The 21168-nt window shown below is 48.5% G+C and overlaps 1 protein-coding gene across 1 annotated transcript in view; it reads right to left on the reverse strand.

Annotated features, from left to right (window-relative positions):
- The window catches only part of Meltrin (disintegrin and metalloproteinase domain-containing protein meltrin), a 63940-nt gene that overhangs the window by 18367 nt on the left and 24405 nt on the right, over positions 1 to 21168 (reverse strand). Inside the window, exon 2 of the mRNA XM_076308395.1 lies at positions 4760 to 4851. Coding sequence (XP_076164510.1) covers positions 4760 to 4851 — 92 coding nt within the window. The remainder of the gene's footprint in view (positions 1 to 4759; positions 4852 to 21168) is intronic.

The following is a 21168-nucleotide window of genomic DNA, read 5'->3' on the forward strand; positions in this document are numbered from 1 at the left end:
CTCCACCGTTTTTAAATTACAACGAATAGAAAAATTCGACGAGTTTGCGTCACGAAGAAAGTGCAACACTGTTCGAACGGAAGGTAGCTTCGATACGAAGAAACGTTTGTCCTGGAATGTTTAAGGAGGTTATCTATAATTCTACGAAAAATAAGTTTTAAAACACGTACGTTACGAGAAGAACGACTCGAAGTTATTATTATATTTTCTTCGATACTGAAAAACAGAATACTTTTACGATCTTCCGACTGATGAAACCACACTACTTCGGCCTCTAATAACCTTTCCAAGGAAGACAGGGTCGAGCGTTTATCGTGCCCTATTCGAACTGGATGCACTTAACGAATTTTCCCTCGATACTCCCGTCTCGTTGGTGCAGCACATTTTCGGACGAAAAGCGGCTGCATCGGGGATGTGCGCGCCACGATAGAGAAACCACTCCATTTCCCTTTGTGGCCGGAAACTTGTGAGCCGGATAAAAGGAACCTACGCAATCTCTTTACCCCGGGTTTTCCTTCCCCTTCCCTGCTTTCTTGCTAGCGCGTTACGCTAGCCGACAGGACCGACCATCGTCGAGTGGTTTCGAGCTAGTGCACGATAAACAGGCAAACAGCACCGAGGCTTTATCGAGGAAGCGCCTTTTTCTCGATTTATTGGCCACGAATGCGGTTTCGTTAGTTCCGATTCCCTCAAAATACGACCCAGTTCCGGAGATGGTGAACATTTTCACCAAACAAAAGTTACGATTAAAAGACGACCAGTTCCTCGTCCCGTGATCGTTGAATAAAGAATGGAGTTTTCACGTTAACGCGGAGAACACGTTGGAATGTTTTTTTTACACCACAATTCTTTCTCGCTCGAGATTTCTCTGCTCCAGAATTTTGTTCAAGTTACCATTCCTTTGCCCCGAAGAAGCTTATCAATTTTCCAATGGTCGATAATCAGGTTCCAAATCTGGCCAACCGGATACCCGATTTTAACGACTCTTAGTATTTTCTTATAGCAAGCGGAGAAAAACCAAGCGCGTTTCCTCTTACGCAGAGCCAACAAACCGTCGAGAGTCGATCTTGCGAAACCCTGTTCGTTATCTCGCCTCGACAAAACTGATCTAAGCATCGAGGGAGTCGCGCGGTAGGAAACTCGCTACAGGAAGGCTTCGATCTCGTTTTACTCTTAAAACAAACTTACCAAGCTCCGCGCTTAGACGATACAACAAACACGTCGAGTGTCTGTTCGGAGCCGATCGAAAGGATCTGTTGCGACCGACGTGTGAAATATTTTCTTAAAAAGAGTTGGACGTCCCTTCTCGACTCTCTTTTTTCTCTCGGCGAAAAGGATCGACCGCGAGTTTCGACGGATGGAAGCCGAGGCTGCGCGTACAGGAAATTAGATTCGTCGCCGCGGACAGTCGCGCTGATAGCGTTCATTCTTCCCTGTGATAACCAGAAACGAGGTCAATTGCCTTACTTCGTTGACGAGCGCGAGATGGCTTCTGTTTAGGATCCAGCCGTATTAGGGAACGATATTTGTCTCCCTACAACCATCCCATCTACTCCCTCCCTTTCCGTTATTACAACAAATACGTCTAAGGAACGTTCGAGTGTACGTAGAGATTAATAAAATTCAAACACCGTTCGAGACAATCGATTTTCGACACGAATACCTCAATCGTTTTTTATACAGAACAAAGAAATAGGAAAACTAAATGTTGTTTGGCAAGCATACGTATTTAAAGGTCAGTTTCCTTGTTTCTCCCCTCGTAATTAAGGAAGATGGCTTCTGCGTCGGTGGGATTCCGCTCGAACCGCGCGTCTTGGACTTTACTTTTTCGATCGAGGCGATTGCTACCGTTACAAGCGTACTCCGAGTAAGGCGATACCATTTGAACGAACGGTAGTTTTTCCACGGAAGTTTCTCTCCGCAATCGTGTCGATAGTACGCTTCTCCAAGAGGCTCTGTACTTTTTTCCAGCACCGAATCCGTAAATCTCACGGAGAAGTTCGAGGTTAAAGCAGTACTCGGTAGGTCCTTCCTCATCGATCGATTTTACCGGGGCCGATAGAGCTACGATTTATTCCACGAGGAGTTGCACTTCGAGTTGCAACAGCGGTCGTACGACAGATTCTGTACAAGGGAAATTAAAAGAGGCTGGAGAATAATTCTTCCTTTTTTGCACGGAATTTGCTTCCCTTTCGTTCCGGCCAACTTTTAGTATTTTTGTAAACAACGAGTGCACAGAGACAATCGTCCGATTGTTTTCCCATGGCAATATCTTCCCTCGTTTTAACATTTTTAGAAATAATACACGGAGAGGTAATTGTGATCGTTCGCGGACGAAATTGTTAAGAATTGAATGGAAAATTCATTTCGTATTTGGGTGAATTCTTTCGTTACGAAATCGGTGAAAATGTAGCCCGATCACAATAGTTTTCTTTCTCGCGGTTCTCGGTGAAAAAAATTGTCACTTTTGCGGCTCCCACTCCGCTCCGTGGCGTTTTCGAGGAGCGGGGAACACCGAGGCGGAAACGACCAACGGTGTACAGCGTGCACGGTCACCGCGCAATTTGTTTATCCTGGCTGTCTATGTTAATGCCTCCCAAAAGCCTGCAAACAGCAGCCCGCCGCGAGTAACTCTCTCTCCCGTTGGAACATAGGTAAAACTTTGCTCCTCGGGGATCTGTGTTTACCCTCGGCCGCGCGTACATATCATCGCGAAAACCAACGCAGTCGCGTGAAACGTTAAATCGCCGCAGCTGGCGGGAACGTGGTTTCGTTCAATCCGATCGCAATTACGATCTACACCCCTGTATATCCTCCTCGCGCAATATCATCGCGCACGCCAGAAATTCCACAGGAATGCCCCGGTTATTTGTGTTTCCTCCAAACTCCTACACTTGACAGGATCCAGCGAACGGTTCGAAACTGAACGCCTGTAGAAAATACTACGACTGCTTCGATTATCCCCCTGTACGGTACTTTCCACGACCAGGGTTGGAAGAATCTCGTTCTCGACGAATACTATATTCTACGAGAAAAACGACTCAAGAGGGTCGAAGGTCCGTGCAAGTGTCGGGTGTCGGAGGCTGTAGTTTAGGGTACACTAAACGTGAGTCTAGTCGTTCCTAGTCGAACCCCCTTGGTACTAATGGATATTAAGGGAGAGATATTATAGCGATCTTCGGAGGCTAGGGGCATTAAGGAACTCGCGCTCGAAATTGAAAAGCACGTCTTCTGGAATCTCCGGAAGGTTGGGACACCGAAGTCCAGGGTCCTCTTCGACCTAGAGAGGTCTAATTATTCAAAGCCCTAACCCCCATGGTAGCGATGGACACCAGGGTAGGGGAGATATTATAATTTTTGATGTTCGAAGGTCGGGCACTTCACGAACCCTGGAATCCTGAACAGATCCAACTATCCCGAGTCAAAACTCCCCGGAGTGGATACCGAAGGGTAGATAACTTTTTGCTCGCGAGTTCTTGATCAACGAGGTGATAAATCCACGATAAGGGGAGAAAAGGCTCTCATCCCTGATGGAGATTGCGTCGAAGTAACAAAAATTACGCGAGATGAACACCTCGTTGCAATTACTGGTGGGGTTAAGGATACCCCGTAGAGAGCCAGTTGTTCCGTTAAAAAATTCCCTTGGAAGAGAAACATCGTAATTCAGGATTTTGGAAGGTTAGGGGCACTCGGGTCAGGTACTTGCGAGCGCTAGAGAAATCACACTCGACTCTCGAAAATAAAAAGTAGGCTCGGAAGAGTATCTCTACGAGTCTCTCTGGAATCCGAGGGTCCTCCGGTGTCCCTCCTCGATGATTCAAAGACGACGAGAGGACTAATTACTCCGAGTCAGACACACCGATAACGCCGGAGTAGATAACTTTTTCTTCCCAATGTCCCGAACAACGCGGTTACGGATCCTCCACTCCGCGTACACGATTCGAAAAAGTTTCAAATACCTATAAGTACGCGATAAAAGAAATCCTCGGTGTACAAAGAGAAAAATCCCTATTCGAGACGCGTTCGCGAAACTTGCACCGAGCAAACATCGTTGCACTTTTTTTTAGTCGAGAATCGATCCTGGTTCGGTGTCTTCGCGAGCGGTATCGTTTTCTATCCAAAGCCACATTCTCGGAACATCTGTTTCCCAAAAGTGTGTATTAAGTACGAAAGGAGGTGGGAGTTAGCGACGGAGGCGTCGCTCCAAAGACGACGTTGGGTCGAAATTTCCGCTCACGACCTCTCGACTCGCGGCAGGTAGGTCGCAGTTAGCGCCGCGATCTTGGATTTCGTATTCGCGCCGCGACGACGACATTTGCATTGAAATTGTTGCACCCGTCGACGGCCCGTGTCCCGCATTTTAAATCGTCCCTGCGTGCTCGCCCGATTCTCCTCTCTTTCCTCCGCTCCTCGTAACCGCCTCCGACCGTGCGCGAACACGCAAATTTCTCGCGAAATTTCGATGTAATTAGTCGTTGGTTCGAGTGGCGTGAAATTGGGGGAAACTTTCTGGAAATATTCCGATCGATGAATCCGAACAGCAGGAAGGAGTTGCTCGTTTTGTTTCGAGCTACGTTCTCCGGATAATTATAATAGTTAACTTCGACTCGTGTTCGTTGCTTCGTTGAAATTCCGAATGGAGAAACCGATCGGTGTACTGGCTCTCAACGGCGACGAATTTTCGCTCGAAATTAAAGAAAATCATCGACGATGGTAAAATTGACCCTCGAGTCGGTAAACAATCGAAAATGTTACTCACGTTTTCTTTGGTCGAGGAGATCTGCCGCTTGGTCCTCCCGTGGTAGACGAGCGGCCTGACCACCGCGTGCCTGCTGAAATCTGGGGACGGTCCTGCAAACAGAGGCGGAAATCGTTAGAGAAACATTCGTCCCTTTGTCTCCGTTTAGCGTGCATTTTAACGAGCGAGTTGCGCGCCGTTTGAAGGGAGAACGGTTCCCTAGCACCGCGACGGGACAGGGGTATTTCACTCGCTGGCAAACGTCCCGCGGGAACGCTTTTGTCCCCGAAATTCGCGGCGCTAGTCGCATTTGCCGCGCTCGCGCGCTTCCACGCTAATTACATCGAGAGAAGTCCTTGACATCGAGCCGAACAACCAGCGAGTCTCGTCGCCTCGAGGGCTGCTCGGCCAATTTTCACCCTCTGCTTCCGTTTTCACCAGTATCGACCGTTTGCTCGCTAGCCATGCGCGCGTTTCGCCAACTTTCTCTACTCCCTCTTGCCGAACAACGACCATTCCCTTCGAGTTGTCACTCCTTGGAAACCGAAAAGTACCGATACCCGATACCGGATACCTTCGTCGAACTAAATTCCGAAAGAGATTCTCGCATAGGGGGAATCTCGACGGTTACGAAAGAAGGGCCCGAACTGTTGCGGAGGAAGGACCCAAACTGTCCAGCTCCGATTCTAACGAGCTTTCGTAGACCCCTAACGATATTTATGTAATATTGGGCGCAGAGAAACACAAACAATTGTTTATACGGAGTATCTAATATTCCATCTGCACGCAACCGTCGTACAATACGCTCGTTAAAATCGAAGACGGACAAGTCGGGGCCTTGTAACGGCCCTGCGACCTCGTCCAACTCGAATCGTTCGAACATGGTCGTGTTAGGTATCGTTTTCCTCGCAAGAACCTCGTCGATCCGATCGAAGCGGACTCGCGACGATCCGAGTGAAAAATAACAAAACTTTCACTCGTCTGCCACGCTAACTCATTAGTAACCCGAGACACAAGTTGGACACGCCGTTGCTCCAGACACAGCCGAGACTCGCTCTTCGCGGTGGGGACACGACTTCGTAACGTCTTACGGGACAATAGTTGCTCCAATTCGAGAGCAACGTTACCGTGCAATGGCGGAGGAACTTTTACGCGTTCGTACTCGCGGATAACCCCCGTGCTTTATCGCCAAGGGGCATCGTCGACGCGGACTCGCAGCATCCACCACGTGGTAATTAAAAATACGCCTCGAACGAACTCGCGGAACGAAACTCGGTCTAAAAATACTCGTCGAGAGTCATTGGTCGTATCCGCTTCGAAACGCTCGGCCTTGATCGAACCGATCTCCCCTCGCGGAGAGGATCTACCCGCTTCGAAACGGGCCACGGTGTATTCGAGACGCAAAGAGGGCTCGGCTCGAGATTCGTGGGCCGTTCGGGCGTAGGTATCGAACGAGCTGTAATTATTGCTCGCCGCGCTCGATTTTCGCGCCTCGAAACGGTACCCGGTGTTTAACCGGTCAGGGGAAAAAGAAAGTATCTCCGTGACGCAAAAACTCCTTTATGAATTTTTTCCGACGAAACTACCGGCTCGATCGAAATGAATTCTTCTAGCGCGAACGAAACGGGCAATAAGCCGTGGAATGAAATTTTTTGCCCACGGATTGGACACGAGGGAAGACCTCGAGCTTTCTTTTTTTGAATAAATAAGCTCGCGTGCAATTTTCCATCCAGGATTCGCGCGGGGTAAATTCCTGGTAATTATTACCGTTTTGCGGAAAGAAATTCAAATAGTCTTAGAGGGTAATAGAAATAAATTAGAGAAACCGATCGGGCGGTGTTCAGCGTAGCGTAGATTCCTAATTCGAGCGCTGCATTTGCGTAAAAGAAACGTCGAACTTTTTCTTCGTCGGAATAGAAGCTCCCCCTTCCGTTCCAACAACAAACGTAAGAGAATTCCTGAGAACATCGACGATAGCGCGGTGAATCCCGCCGCGCGTAAATAACTCGAGTTTCTTCTCGGCGCAAAAGTTTCTCCGGGCGCGAGAATTTATCAAGGAATTCAGTTAGCACGGATTTAACCGAACACGATAATTTGCATCCCCGTGGACCGGTTGGTCGCCTGTTCGAGGACCGAGAAGCGTTCTTATTCGAGATGAAATATTCAGAGACGGACGAAGAACCCCCGTGTTTTTCCAAGTTGATCGAAAAAGCGTCGCTGGATCCAACGAGATCCAGCTGGAGGCCGAAACTACTGGAGGTCGATCCAGCCCGGAGAACCGGGTCACCGTGAAATTTCGATCGTTCGTTCAAAGCCGCGAATCGGTCGCGACTTGGCCGCGAGCGGAATCGTCCGCGCGAACAGCACATGTGCACCGTTTATGGGAACGAGATTGACGTCAAAAGGGGTGACGAGGAGGAGCTAGAGAGGAGAGAGGAAAAAAGAAGGCGCGGTGCAAAAAAGCCCCGGCCAAATGTACGCGCGGAAAGAGTCGCGTCGATTCGGTCGAACCTTATCTCGTGACGCAAACTGACGCTCGAGAAAAACACCCACTACGTACCTCGGTTCTTTTTTCAATTTATCCAACCCGTTCTACGGATCTAATTCTCGCGAAACGGCAACGGTCGTTTCCTGGAGGAGGATTCGAGAAACGCGTCGACACCAGAGACAGAAGGAGGATTAGAGACCGATGATTACGGAGGACGAGCACCGTGGACGGTCGGAAGATTAAATATTGGTACTGAGAATCAACGCAGAGCTCTCCGAAATGGATAACCAGCAACGGTAATTCAGCAAATAAGTATCACGGACGAGATATCGGTAAGCGATGCATCTGAGCGAATAAATACCTACGGTACACGGGCATCGTGGACGGAAATATTAGCGGTTTATAGAATTTCCCCCCCTCGAATATCACTGCAATCTTCCACGAGATTAATCAGCATTTCCTTTATGCGCGTGGTCGGTGCGAGGTTACCTCCCATTGGAAGTTTCCCGTTTCATAGAATTTTACGACCGCAAAGCTTCTTAACTCTTCCCTCTCGAACCGGGCTCGCTCGCCATCCGATTCAACGCAACAACTTACCGTTGCATCGGATTCTGAAAATCCACCGAGACCCAAATATTGCAACCCGTAAAATGTAGATGCTCGTCAAATATCGAAATAAACATGTTTCGTTGAAAATTACACGCTTGTTATATTATTGCACGTACCAATCCCACGTTCCTCTATTCCTGTACCATTGGGTCCTACCCGTGGAAGCAAACAAACTATTATTTTACCCGGACAAGTTTCACCGAGCTACCGGTTGCATCGTTGCACCGTTGCACCGTTGCACCGTTGCAGAGAAAGCTTCGAGTGCAATGGGTTAACTCGTCGCGCGGTGTCGAGTAATTTCGGTCGGCGCGAAACCCGGGGCAAGTCCCAATTTCTGCCATAAGCGGCTCGTTGGTCCCGTTTACGTTTATTCACCCGTTACTCGGCTACGCGCGTAAATATGCGCCGCGAGAGAACGCTCGAAGGCTGCGGTGAGAATCGCTGGCCCAGCTACCAGGATGATTCATCCGGACGCGATTATCGGCTCGTCAGGACTCTCGCGAATCCGACCAGCAACGACCAGTTTTGATTTCCTGTCGTAGCGGCAACAGGAAATTAACGACAAATTTAATGCCGTAACGCGACCAGCCGGCTGGATAGCTTTAAATCCGTTAGACAATCGGGAAGTAATTATGGCCTGGATTCGTGCACGCCCACCGACCCAATTACCATTCGGCGCCGAATTAGGCGCGTTTTCGCCTCGATTCGCGGACGAACGAGACCGCGAGAGTAACTTTCGAGGACGGGAGAGGGAACCGGTTACGATCCGAACCTAACGAGATTACGCTCGTTCGCGCGAAATCGTTGCAATCGCCTAGCCTCGAAAGATCCGGTGATCGTCGGTGGTAGCCGACACATTAATTCGTAGCGGCGTTTAGGATCGTTCGCGCGAGCAACGCGACGATGATCACTTCCGGGACAATTGAAGAACATTGTTTCGGGAATCCAGGCCAGAAGGTACCGCGCGGAGGTGAGAAGACGAAGTTTGGAAAAATTTTAGAATCCTATCGGCCGAGAGATTATTCCTCGACGCTGTTAATATTCCCTTTTACGGAGGCTGCGGTAATATGCCCGGTGTAATTTAAGTAAATCGATGGTTGGCGTTGAAATGATCGCGCAGGTGGCGATTTTATTCCGAGAATTGTCTCGAGGTCTTCGACGAAGAAGGAGGATGTAATCGTACGCGAAAGCGAGCGAGAAGAGTATAGCGAACGGAGTAGGAACGATCTCGAGCGTCTCAAAGGAAAGTCGCATCCACCGCGATGAATCACCCGATTGCAAAAATAAAAATCTTTTGTTTACGCGGACTCTGCGTTTGTAACAATGGTATCGGTGTATCGGTGAGGCTCTTACGATTAAGACGAGTACAAACACGGGGTGAATCGGACGACCTTTATTCCCAATGGATTTAAATATCTTGGATAATTAAACAATGGACCGGTAGGAAAATTTCTCCGATTTGTACGGTGTTTGGGCTCGTTTCGATCGGGAGAACGCGTCCGATACGTCCACGCTATTGTTCGAAAGATAAATCGAAAAATGTGGAAATTGAAATAACGAGACGCTCGCCAGGAGGGAAATAACGGCGATGGGTCGTTGAAATTTAAACGAGCATCACCGTGCCACGTTAATCGTAATCCAGGGGTTATCTCGAGCTCCTGAGCGCGATATTAAAGACGATTGTAATTTTTGTGCGTACGAAAGGGGCATAACGACGGGATCAATTGACCCTCGACATTCTTGCGCGCGCGAACGTGGCATTATCTCGGCTATCTCTGCCCCCCTGACGAAATTCGGGTTAACGACGTCTAACGCGAATAAAGCGAACCCGACGCGAGAAAGTGACGGTCGCTCGCTCGTTCGCGCGGCGTGTTCCCGTGTTTCGTCGAGCCGAGAAATTTATACGCCGCGCGGTGACAAATGGCGCGTGGAAGCGGTTAAACGCGGCCATTGGCAAATCGCTCGCTCGTAAAATCCACGAGGAAGAAGAGACGATCGAGACCGTAAAGACGCCTCGTGGTAATACTCTCGGTGGCGAGCTGTCCGCTCCGAGCGGAGCCGAAAGGAGCGTTTGAGAAACGCTGTTGGCGTTAACGACGTCCGTCGTAAAACGCGGTGGAGGGAGTGGCGACGACGAGGACGAGGGAATTAGCGACGGTCAATTAGGTCGTCGTTAATTCGGTGCGCGGCGCGCATACGCGCGAGCGAGCGAGCGAGCGAGCGAGCGAGCGAGGCGAGGCGAGGCGAGTACGTCCACCAGAGGCATATGCGAAGGCGGATCTGCGTTTCGTGTTCCCAGGCCGTGGCGTATCCCGATTTCACACGTGTCCCCTCATCTTTGGACCGACGAAGGCCCAGACCAGCCGGCCTGAGAAGATTCCACCGAATTCGGTGACCCAGGTTCGTTCGACGACCCCTCCATTCACGCGACGAGGAGACCAACAGCTCGTTCGACGATTATTTTAATTGTGAAAATTAATTTCGATCGTAAAGGGCAAGAAAGTAAGATTTTTGGGGGAACAACGAACGACTCCTCTCGAAACACTTCGGACGAATTATTTCAAAAATCGGCCCTTTTTCTACGAGTCTTCTAAGATTCTAAGTAATCGCACCCCCGTACGAGATCTCTTCTCGTGTACAAACCCTAAACTTCAACCGTCAAAAGGTCCCAGCATAAAACCCTGTGTTTGTTCAGCGACCCGAGAGTCCGCGGCTCGAAGAGTTTACCTTGTGTTCCGAAAACGCTTCGTCTGGTCCGTAGGTCGTTTGTCCCGAGCTACGAAAGGGTTAACCTCTCCGATCGTACCCCCAGTTGCATCAACGTTAAATCCCGCGGTTTGAGTCTCCAGAAATTCGCGACTGAACGCGATATCGAAACTCCCGACAACCGAGTTACTCTTCGCTTCGAGAAACTCTCCTCCTCCTCCTCCTCCTCCGAGAGCATCGATACCGCGCCGAGTACTTCAACATCGAGGGGGGGCAAGTAACATTATATCGACGTAAAAGTCTCGGGGGCTAGACGCTTTCGAATTAATTGCAACGTGAATGAACGAAGCCCGGTCTCGGTGAATGGACCAATCAGGGCTCCATTTCTGCACTGCTTCGCCGATGCCCGTCTGCGCTCGTTAGTCAATTAAACTTCGTAATTATAGCCGAGTCGGAGGTTCGGTTCCCCGAGATAGAGAGAGTGGCATCCGACGCCATGACTCACGACGGATGTTGCGAACCGCTCGATAATTTACCTACGCAAACAACACCCGCCGTGAACCTCTTCCGCGTCGTTCGAGCACTCGCTCGCGTCTGGAATCACAGTTTGCCCCGGAAACTGATTCGCGTTGCACAGGTTGCACGCTTCCGTTTACATCGAACGAGATAGGCAAAGTACAGGCTCGTCCCCGACGAGTCGAGATTTATCGGGATCGAAGCATCGGTGCGTGATCGGTGACGAAGCTTTCTTTGTTCTCGAAACGACCGGAACCGACCGGTGAACGGAAGCCGGCCGAAACTCCAGCCTGGATTGTAAATTTACTCGAAATTTTGCCGGGTCACCGAGTCGCTCGACGAATCGTTTTCGTAGCGAGTTTTAACGATTCGTTCGTCGAGAACGGATGCTAAAGTTCTCTACGTTGGAAAACCCTGACAAGGTAGCGGAGTTCCATTTTAAACGCTCCGACGTTTTCTTTTAATATTTCACCTATTCGCTGTAAGAGCGACACTCCCCGATGGTGCATTATTCGAATCGATTCCCCGATAAGTGCTCCTCGCGACCGTTCCTTTCAATATTTGACCAATTCGTCGCGAGAGCAACGATCTCACCGATGGTGCATTATTCTAATTGAAGTCCCACGTGGGCAAATGTACCGATCGTCGGTTGGCTTCCCGTGGGCGTCGCGTTTCAACGATTCCTCGACGCTTTTCGTCGCCGCGTCCAAGTATTTTCCGGGAACGATTCAGCCGCGTTTACCGGATTAATTTGCGCTCGAGCGTATCCAGCGAGCAACGCGAGCGTGAAATCGATTTACCGTCGGGCCCGTTCTCCCTATCGACCTCGGTGTGCATCTCTGGTTCGCCCGCGTCTTCGTCTTTTTCCGCCGAGCGGAATTGCGCAGCTCGCGCGTGCAGATCCGTCCGCGAGGGGAATTTTAACGCCCGAAACTACACGGCCCGCCATTTCGACGTTCCTTCTCTCTACTTTTTTTTTCTCCCTTTTCTTCTTTTTTCTTTTTTTTTTTAATTCCCCGATCCCTCTGTTCCGGATCCGGGAAGGGATTTATCGGAACAGCAACGAAGTAATCCTCTTTGCGGGCTTTTTACCGTGTACCGGAAATCCCGCGCGCTAACGGCCCCCTCGTTTCCACGGCACGTTTCCTGTCCCGTATCGATACCGAAATTAGTATCGCGCGTTCGTATTTGTCCGTGCGAATTTTCTTCTTAAATGGAACATTCTTTTCGAGTTTCTCCAAAGGAGAAACAAACGCTCGACGGATAGAAAAATATGTCTACGAGGAACACTGATCGCAGTATATATATACCATTTCTTACCATCGTACAATGACGAAAATCCTTCTACGTCCAGTCCGTTTTAATTCTCGGAAAAAAATCTTTTCAATCGATATCCACTCCAATGATCGTACTAATCCCTTTAAAAACCACCCTTGCGAAACCCACGAGTCCCTTTCAAGTCCCCCACCGACGCCATAAATCGAGAACCCGTATTAGGGATCGCGTCGACGCGAATTTCATCGTTGTAGCAGAGTCCCTCGGGACACGGTCCAACGAAATCCTCGAGTTCCTGGAATTTTTCCCGGCACGAACGACGAAGGAACTTCCTCGGGAACGCGGTACCCCTTCCAAAGAGTCGTGGGATCGATTGAAATTGGACTCGCGAGGTCGACGTAGTGTCGCCCGCTCGAAATTACCCGGCTCGATCGGCCAGGTGAACCCGTCTCTCGGTTGCCTTCCCGAGTGAATTCACGTCGAAGGGACAGGTCGGGCGAATAAATTTCCAGCCCTCTCTCGGGGGTGGAGAGACGGTCGGACGTCTGCCGCGCATCCAATTAACCGGGGAGTTCAAGTTCGTCAACGCGGTTCGGGTTAATTGCCGTAAATAGGCGTCAAGTGGTGGTTTCGCGTCTTGGATTAACCAAGCTGGAATCGCTCTTTCCACTTCGTTTCCTCCCCTCCTCCTTTGTCCACTGGAAACTCGTTCCTCGAATATCGCGATATTGCTTCCGCTTACGAGACTCGCGGCGAACCGAGGTGAAAAGCGACGCGAGTTCGCGAACGCGACCACTTTTACCGTACGATGGAGAGCAACGAGCTTCGTCGATAATTATTACCGATAACCTTATTTGCGCCGTTCCGGTTATCCCGTTCGACGATAAAACCGAGCGCGGTTAACGCGATGCGTACTTATTTCTACGACCTCTCTTTCGAAACGATAACACCAAGCTTTCGTATTTTGGGAAATTTCGTCTCGTACGAGAGGGATCGAGCATTTCCAAGATTCGACGAATGGGAGTGTCCACGAGCCTTCTTGGTCCTTCCAAAGGTTACGAGCTTCCATACTCGAGGAACGATGAATATTTTTTTTAGAAGAAACCGAATCTTTTTAATATTCTCCGTAAGCCTCTTCCTCAATTTCCCAAAAGTCGCGAGTTCTCGATGTGAAATCTCTGGCACGCAAGAGACGTCGAATGATTCTTTGGGAGATATTTATCGCGCGAGAGGAAGAGAATATTTTAAAGACGGGATCCGTAAGAGCCTCGGTCTTAATTGATAGCGCGGATCGGTCTAGAACAGTTGGTAGCTACGTTGAGAGGTATTTGGGAAGCAAGGGTCGATCCTCGAAAAAAGTAAAATAAAGAGTATCTCTTCTCCTCGAATGCCGCCCGCTGTTCCCTGCGCCTTAGATTTCAACGGTTGCTCCAATCGGATGCGGGAGCCGTTTGCAAAAAGGAAAAGAGAATGGTCCGGAGGAGGGAGAGAAAGCTCGATGCAACCATATCGGGGAGTCGAACGCACCGCGTCGAAGGGGCAGAGATTTTGTTTCGTTGCTACGCGTTCCTCTTACTTTGAGATTCCGCGCGCTTACAGGGTCCAATGTAGTGTACTTTTATAGCCACTCCATCGCGACACTGTAAACCGTACAGGGTCCCCGTTTTATCCCGATACGATGGAATATTTCACGAACAAACTATCGAAAATATCGTCCCTGTTTGCACAACATTGTACGATACGAGTAAATGAATTCTCCACCCTCTTCGATTGTAAATAACGTTCGTGGAAATATTTTTCTCGTACCCTCGATCGTACAGGAGATACTATATTCCACTCTCCCCTATGTCTCTGGAAACCCAACGACGATATCTTCGAAAAATTTCCACGGTTTGCCGGCGATATATTATTCAAGACGATTTTCTACTTTATTTATTGAAAGATACTCCATACATCGTGGATAAAGTTTGTCGCTTTACCGTACCACGAGCACAATTTTCTTTGCATATCGTAGCTATAAATCGTGCTCGAGTCGAGTCGTTACTCGTTGTTTCCCCGTGGAAATATTTAAGGACGATTGTTATTTTCCCAGGAGCATCGATAATCGTATACACACGTAAAAGAAAATATACCGGGCGTTGTTTCTCAAATATTTGTCGATTGTTATTTTCCAACGGCTTTAATATACGTACGTCGGGGAAAAACACGATTCCATACGGTATTCCTCAAATATTTGTTTCTCTTCCGATACGCTCGAGAAATGTTACCCTTTGGGCCGTGTTCTTTCCACGGTCTCGAGGATTTTTCAGATTTCCGCCAAGCTTCCAAAGCTTTCGGTGGCTCCGCAAAATTTCGCCGAACGCATCGACGAGATCCTCCGTTGTTCGATTTCCAATATCGTAGCGAGTTCGGAAGTTCCGATTAAATCGCCCGCCGTAATGAGAGGCTCCCGTGACGCGAACGAATCCGTGAAGGGGAAAAAAGAATAAAAAAAAACATTTAAAAAAAAAAAAAATGGCTTTCAACGATTTTCCACGAGGAAGCCGGAGGAAGCCCGGAATTGGAGAGCCCGACGACGAAAATTCTATTCGACTTCGAACATTGAATCGAGAGTGGAGCTTTTCATGAAAATTCCCTATATAGCCATAGTTGAAATCAAAGAGGAGGTGGGGGGTCGTTCACGGAGACAACGCTCGGGAACGACCATAAAGCAGGCACGTCGAACACGCGCCCCCCATTCATTATATTTCGCGGCCACCCTTGACTTTTTTTTTTACTATTTTTTATCGCAACGAGCTTTGTCACTTGCACACTGTTCGAGAACAGATAGGTACTCGTGCGACCAGATTCTTTTTCGAGATCCAATTTCACCGACCAATGTCATTGTTCGATTATCAAACGACGGTAGTTTAAAATTCGACACCGAACTTTGACCTTACGGTGACCGTAAAAGGTGCCGTGTATCTCCGAAAGATAACTCGTCCAAAAATAAAATAATTTCTTTTCATTTGCTCCAAAGTGACACTTGATTTTTGGGGAGGTAAGTTTTCGAGATCGTCTTCGATTCTGTGGGCCTGAAAATCACCTCGAAAATTTGCAAAAAATATTGGCCCTCGTCTTGAAACGAGTTCGACGTCCACGTCTCGTAACGCATCTCGGGTCCTCGTCGATCTTCCGGCGAATCGAGCTGGCTCGCGCCAACGCGCGAGGAGGAAAGCTCGCGTCGATATTTCTGATGCTTGGCGCGAGCAGGGCGGACGCGACCGGTCTCGGTGTTTTTCGAATCCAGAAATAACGTTTCTCTCTCCCCCTCCCTTTCTTCTTTTTTGACCTCTTTTTCCCCCTTATTTCCGCGCTGGTTTCTGGTTCCCGTTAATTCTCACTTTCTATCCAGCGAGCTCGCGTCAACGGAAACGGTTTTCTTAATGAGACGAATGAAACAATAAGAGAGAGGAACGAGTTAGGGTAGAGGGGGATCCAGATACTCGAAACACGAGAAATTGAAAAAAGGTTCGCCCTTCGACCCGGAACGCGAACATTAATTCTCGCCTTGCTGGGAATTACGGGCGAGTACGGGCCGATAATGACCCCCTAAATTAATCGTTAATCGATACACCGGTAATTGATTCGTATTTTCGCATTCTCCGGGATTCCCGTTGAAATTCGAGCGGTTAACCCTTTCGGTGCTCTATACGACCACCACGGTGGCTTTCCACCGACCGATCGCTCGGGACAACACGCCGCTGTAGATTATGTTTATCGTTACTTTCTTTTTTTAATTCGCTCGCTTTGCACAGTCTAAAAGCTTTCGCCCACAGTTTTTTTTTTCTTTTTTTTTTATCGTTGCTTTTACTTCTGGAAACTTTTATTTCGTAATCAACGATGAAAGACCACGTTTGTTATAATTTTCTTTCTATTCCCTTCGTTGGTGCACTCTAAGAGCTCTCTCTCGTCAGTGCTCTTTACCGTGTACTCATTTTCCTCGTTGCTTTCATTTCTGGGAACTTTTGTTTCATAAATCCTAGTCCACCGTAGCTCTAGATTCGAGACCCTTGGATATCGAGGAGCACGTTCGGTATAATGGTCGACACGGTGGTTCGTTCGACCATTGGAAAAATGGTAAACGTAAGGAATTCAAGTTCGAACGAATCGCCGGTGCCAGGAAAAGCGTGGGTCGCCTATCCTTTCGTCGTTATCTTCGCCTGGTCCGCGTTATCTGCTTCACCTCGGATAACGTATCGTCGCCATTGCGTCCGTTTGCGCGTTACCGAAAGATACTGCAACAAGCTTCCAAGAATGGCCCCCGAGTAACGTTCACGACAGAGATACTTCTCTCTGGTAAATTACCATCACGAGTCGCGCGACCAATAACCGTGTACCATTTCCTCGCAAATTCTAACCGCTGAAAACAGTTACCATTCAGGATTGCTCTCCAGCTCTACTTTGAAATATTTCTCCCTCGTCGATTATCGTGTTTAACGACCAACAATCGAGTACCATTTTCTAAAAAATTCTAATCACCAGATCCGAGTACCGTTCGCAACCATTGTCCTTGTTCAATTCTTCCGTGTAGTTTCGTGGCCATAAACGTTCCGTTTACACCGTTGCTCGAGGTGGAACGAAATCGTTGTCGAGAGGGGGGACGAACACGGGGCACAGGTGTTCGACGATAACGAATAACCGAGGGTGATTAATCGAGGCGGTAATTAGGCGTCGTTAAGCCGCCTAAGAGACGGATAGACGACGGCGTCGCTCGGGGGTAGCAAAGTTTCGAGGATGCGGCCAGCGACCATTAGCGAGATGAGAGCAGCGCGGGGGTCGAACGAGAAACGCGATGCGAGTAATGGATTTTCGATAACGAGACGGGACCGGTTGCTTCTCGGTTTTCCTTCTGTAATTATTTTCCATTTTTGCGAGCCCCCCCTCGGGCCCCTCGCTCCCCCTCATCGCTGGTTATTTCTTCGCTCGCATTGCCGCGCGATCTCTGGTTACGAACCCTCTATTTCGCGCGTTATTCCAACATCTCCCTCCCTCTTATCGACCACTTCCGTTTTCTATCAACAGAGACTTCTGGTTTACCTTTTCCATGGATTTTGCAATTGCCGGGAAAATTGTACCACCGGAGATCCATTAGCTTGGTTAATCCCTTTTTCAAACATTTTAACCTTACACTTTACGGCGCATCGATTCTTTCGTTGATTTTATTTCGAAATGGGTAATACTTCAAAGAAATTTTAACATTGCGCGATGTGCCTACGAGGATCTCTTCGTACGTATTTCTGCGATTCTTTTCGTTTCATTGTTCGTAAATTTTCGAGGTGAACGAAAAGTGTTTCTCTCGAAAGGGAAAAGTTTACGAGCCTGCGTACCTTTATACGTTCTCTGTTAATAAAATTACTTTTTTCCCTTTACCGGCGCATCATTGCATTTACCCAGGTTCAAATTATCCCCCTTTCAACGAACATACTATTCACGCTGTAATTAATTTTATACGTCATTCTTCCGCATCCCTGGGACCCTGTGAATAAAATTACTCTTCCCCGTATCTCCGCCCCGGCTGATTTTTTAATGACGTGCTCGACGCGAGACCGGAATCGCTGAACGCTGAAAAATCACCGTCAATGAAAACGATTCCACTTGGTGGCGGAATAAAAAATGAAAAATAAAAAAAAAAGATTAAAAAATCGCGCACAACAGGGCCGATCCCGGGGTTTACGATCTCGCGCCGAAACCCCCGTCCCGGCACGGCGGTAACCCGATATTTAATTTCCATTTTGTTTTCCAGCGAGTGAACCCAGCAATGTTTTAAACAACACCGAGAGAAAACGCAGCCGCGATCACCGTTCGATTAAACGATTCGGGCGTCGTTCACCGTTTAATAACGCTGAAACGAAAGGAAAAGCACACGCGCACGCTCGGTACAATTTTTCTTCCCTCGGAATCGAAAGAGACCAAAGCGGTGGGAATTGTTTAAAAATGTTGCGAGAGATCCACTCGGTCTGGGCTCTCCCAGGGGTCTGACGAAAATAAGAAACGAGCAAGGACGCTAAAGAAGCTAATTAGCAAAAACGAAGGGAAACGAGCAACGGCGCACGAAGGAAAGCGCTCCAGGATCGCTTGAAAGGGCTCTTATGCGTTCAGGACGCGTAGTAGCGAGAAGAGCGGGGCGATGACACACGCCCAATATAAAACGCGCTGGCGTGTACGCGCGAGTGAACCAACCAGCGAGCGAGGGAGCGAGCGAGCGAGCGAAACGCAAACACCGATACACGCGCGCGCACCTACGCACCACGCGAGAATCCCTCTTTCTCCGGTCGTCACTGTATCTCTCTTCGTTTGTACCGCGTTCCCGCTTATGGTCCCTCCTTTTCTACGTCGATGCACGCGGCGCGCGTTCCACTTCGTGGAAGCTCGAGGTTACCGAATTGGGGGATCCCCGCGGCCCTAACGGCGCCTCGCCGACAATTTCGGGGATACCAATCGGACACGGAACGTGGCGACTGGTATCGATCTCTCGCGGCCAGTCACGAACGAAAACCACCCGTTTTACTCGACGCCTTAGTCATCGCGTTTCTTCGTCTCTCCCCACCGTCGGATCGCCGTAAGAAAGAAACGAAAATATCGTACAAGTTTCGCGAGAGACACTGGTGAAAGTTTTTCAACGGTGAGGACTCGGAGCGGGTTGCCAACCACGAATTACGATCAATTACACGCGATAGAAGTTATCGGATGCGGGCGTACGCGGAGCAGCTCGCTAAATAGCTAATAGCTCTCCTGTTTGACCGCTGGAAACGGATGCGCGAGAATAGCGATCGGTGTGCTCCCCGTCCGATCCCTTCTGGCCAAATGGACATCGATTTTCCGTAATCGATGTCGTTACGATTTATCGTCGTTAGGATTTATCGTCGCTGCGATTCAACGGCCGTGTGAACCGCGAACTGGGAACGCCAGCTCGACCAGGGGGGGCCCCCGATTCTCCAACTATGATTTTAACTAGCTTTTGCGAGTTAGGATACCGCGCGTATTCCTAACGATGTGCCTGAAATATCGGGCGTAGATACCCGATGGTTCGAAAGATACGAATAATCGAGGCATCTGTTGAAGTACTGTACGTGTACGCGTTACGGTTCGTTTTGCAATTTCAGCGCGGGAGCATCGCGCAACGTACGGAACGAGTAATTGTTCGAAAGAGGTACCATCGATATTTAAATTAAGAATTTCAACGAAAAGAAAGTAACTCCGTTTAATGAGAGTGGATCCCAGGAGCTGGGAGGTACGTAACTTGAATCGTTTAAATATCGAGAACCGTGTAACGTCAAATATTTCCCACGTATCGTTAAGAAGTCGCGTGCTTGCGAAAGCATCTTGCAAAAGCTCGTTAAAATCCAAGTGGGACGCTCGGGGTTCCAGCGACCCTGTTTAATCTACCGAAATCACCCCGAGTATGGATTTCTTTCCAAGCACGGTGATAATGGAAACTAGATAAGAAAATGGACTAAATTTCACCCGTAACAAGTGTCTCGTTACATTCAATTACGCATTAAATAAGGTCCCTCTCGTCTGTTAACACCGTTCGTGGAACACGGGCCACTCGTGAATTCTACTTTAAGCTTTACAGACCGTTTTAATAGTACACTAAGCTACTGGGTTTCTTGCGCAAGTCTGCGAGAGAATCCAATAGCCTCGGTTAGAGCGTTATACATACATTCACCTATAGTTCTTTACCGCGGCTTGAGCGTACGTCGAACAGTTTGACCCTCGTTCTGTGCCAAGCGCAAAACGTTCCTCTACGGGACACGACATAAATTTCTAGGTCACGTTTCCTACGAAACCGGTCCCTCTGTGCCCATTAATTACAAATCGATGTAAACTTTTTCAATAAATTCTTGACGCGCAAAATCTCGTTACTCCCCGGCAAAGTATGTGGAAACCCGCTCGAAAGAAGAGTCGGGTACGCTCTCTATTGTTTAAACGTGGATTACTTAACGCTGCGAGTACATTTAATAATGAATTTCTCCAACGAGTCTCTCGGCCGATTTCCATCCGACGTGCGTCGTTTGCGAAACATTTTGCGCAACCTTTGTTGCTTAAATTTTATTCGATCGAAATAAAGTGGAAAGCATGGCGGCCTGTTTTAGTCGACCGAGTTAGCGTCGTTCGAGGAATGTTTCGTGCAGCCTTTGTTGCCAACTGAAATTTTATCGAATCGAATAAATGGAAAAATGTGGCGCCCAGCTTTGCGTTCAGCTCGAACGATTGAATTACAGTTTTCGCGAGAGCAAGCGCGAAGCACCGAACTCCTTTTCAACTTCCTGCCAAAACAAGTATTTTCGAGTGCCTTAAGAGAGTCACAGGAAGAAACAACCAACCCTCGAAACTTTTCCACGACGGTCCGTGTCCACGGGTATCGATCCGCCAAGGGATATTCCTCTCTGACTCACGCTGTAATTTCACCGAGGATCTCGGTGTCCTCTTACGTTCGATTAATTAAACGGACAACATTCCCTCCCTTCCGAGTGTAATGGAACGGAAATGAAATAGGGCAAGGGATTAATATTTCATTCTATTCGAATTTAATTAACGCCCGAGAGAACTCGAAACGCGAAGGAAAATTAAAAATTAAAGCCTGGAAATTTGATTATCCGAAAGTTTTCCACTGTTCTTTCACGAGCTCCGTCCTTCTGTTCTCTGCTTACGGTTTTCATATTTTTCGGAGCTACGAAAGTTAAATATACTATACATCGATGGAAAATTATTTTTCCACGCCTTATCATCGAAATAACCGTATCGCCGAGGTAATTATGCTGCAAAGTGTAACAAAGAGCTTTGAACTTTG

This window comes from Ptiloglossa arizonensis, chromosome 4 (assembly GCF_051014685.1).
Source record: "Ptiloglossa arizonensis isolate GNS036 chromosome 4, iyPtiAriz1_principal, whole genome shotgun sequence".
Classification (NCBI taxonomy): domain Eukaryota; kingdom Metazoa; phylum Arthropoda; class Insecta; order Hymenoptera; family Colletidae; genus Ptiloglossa; species Ptiloglossa arizonensis.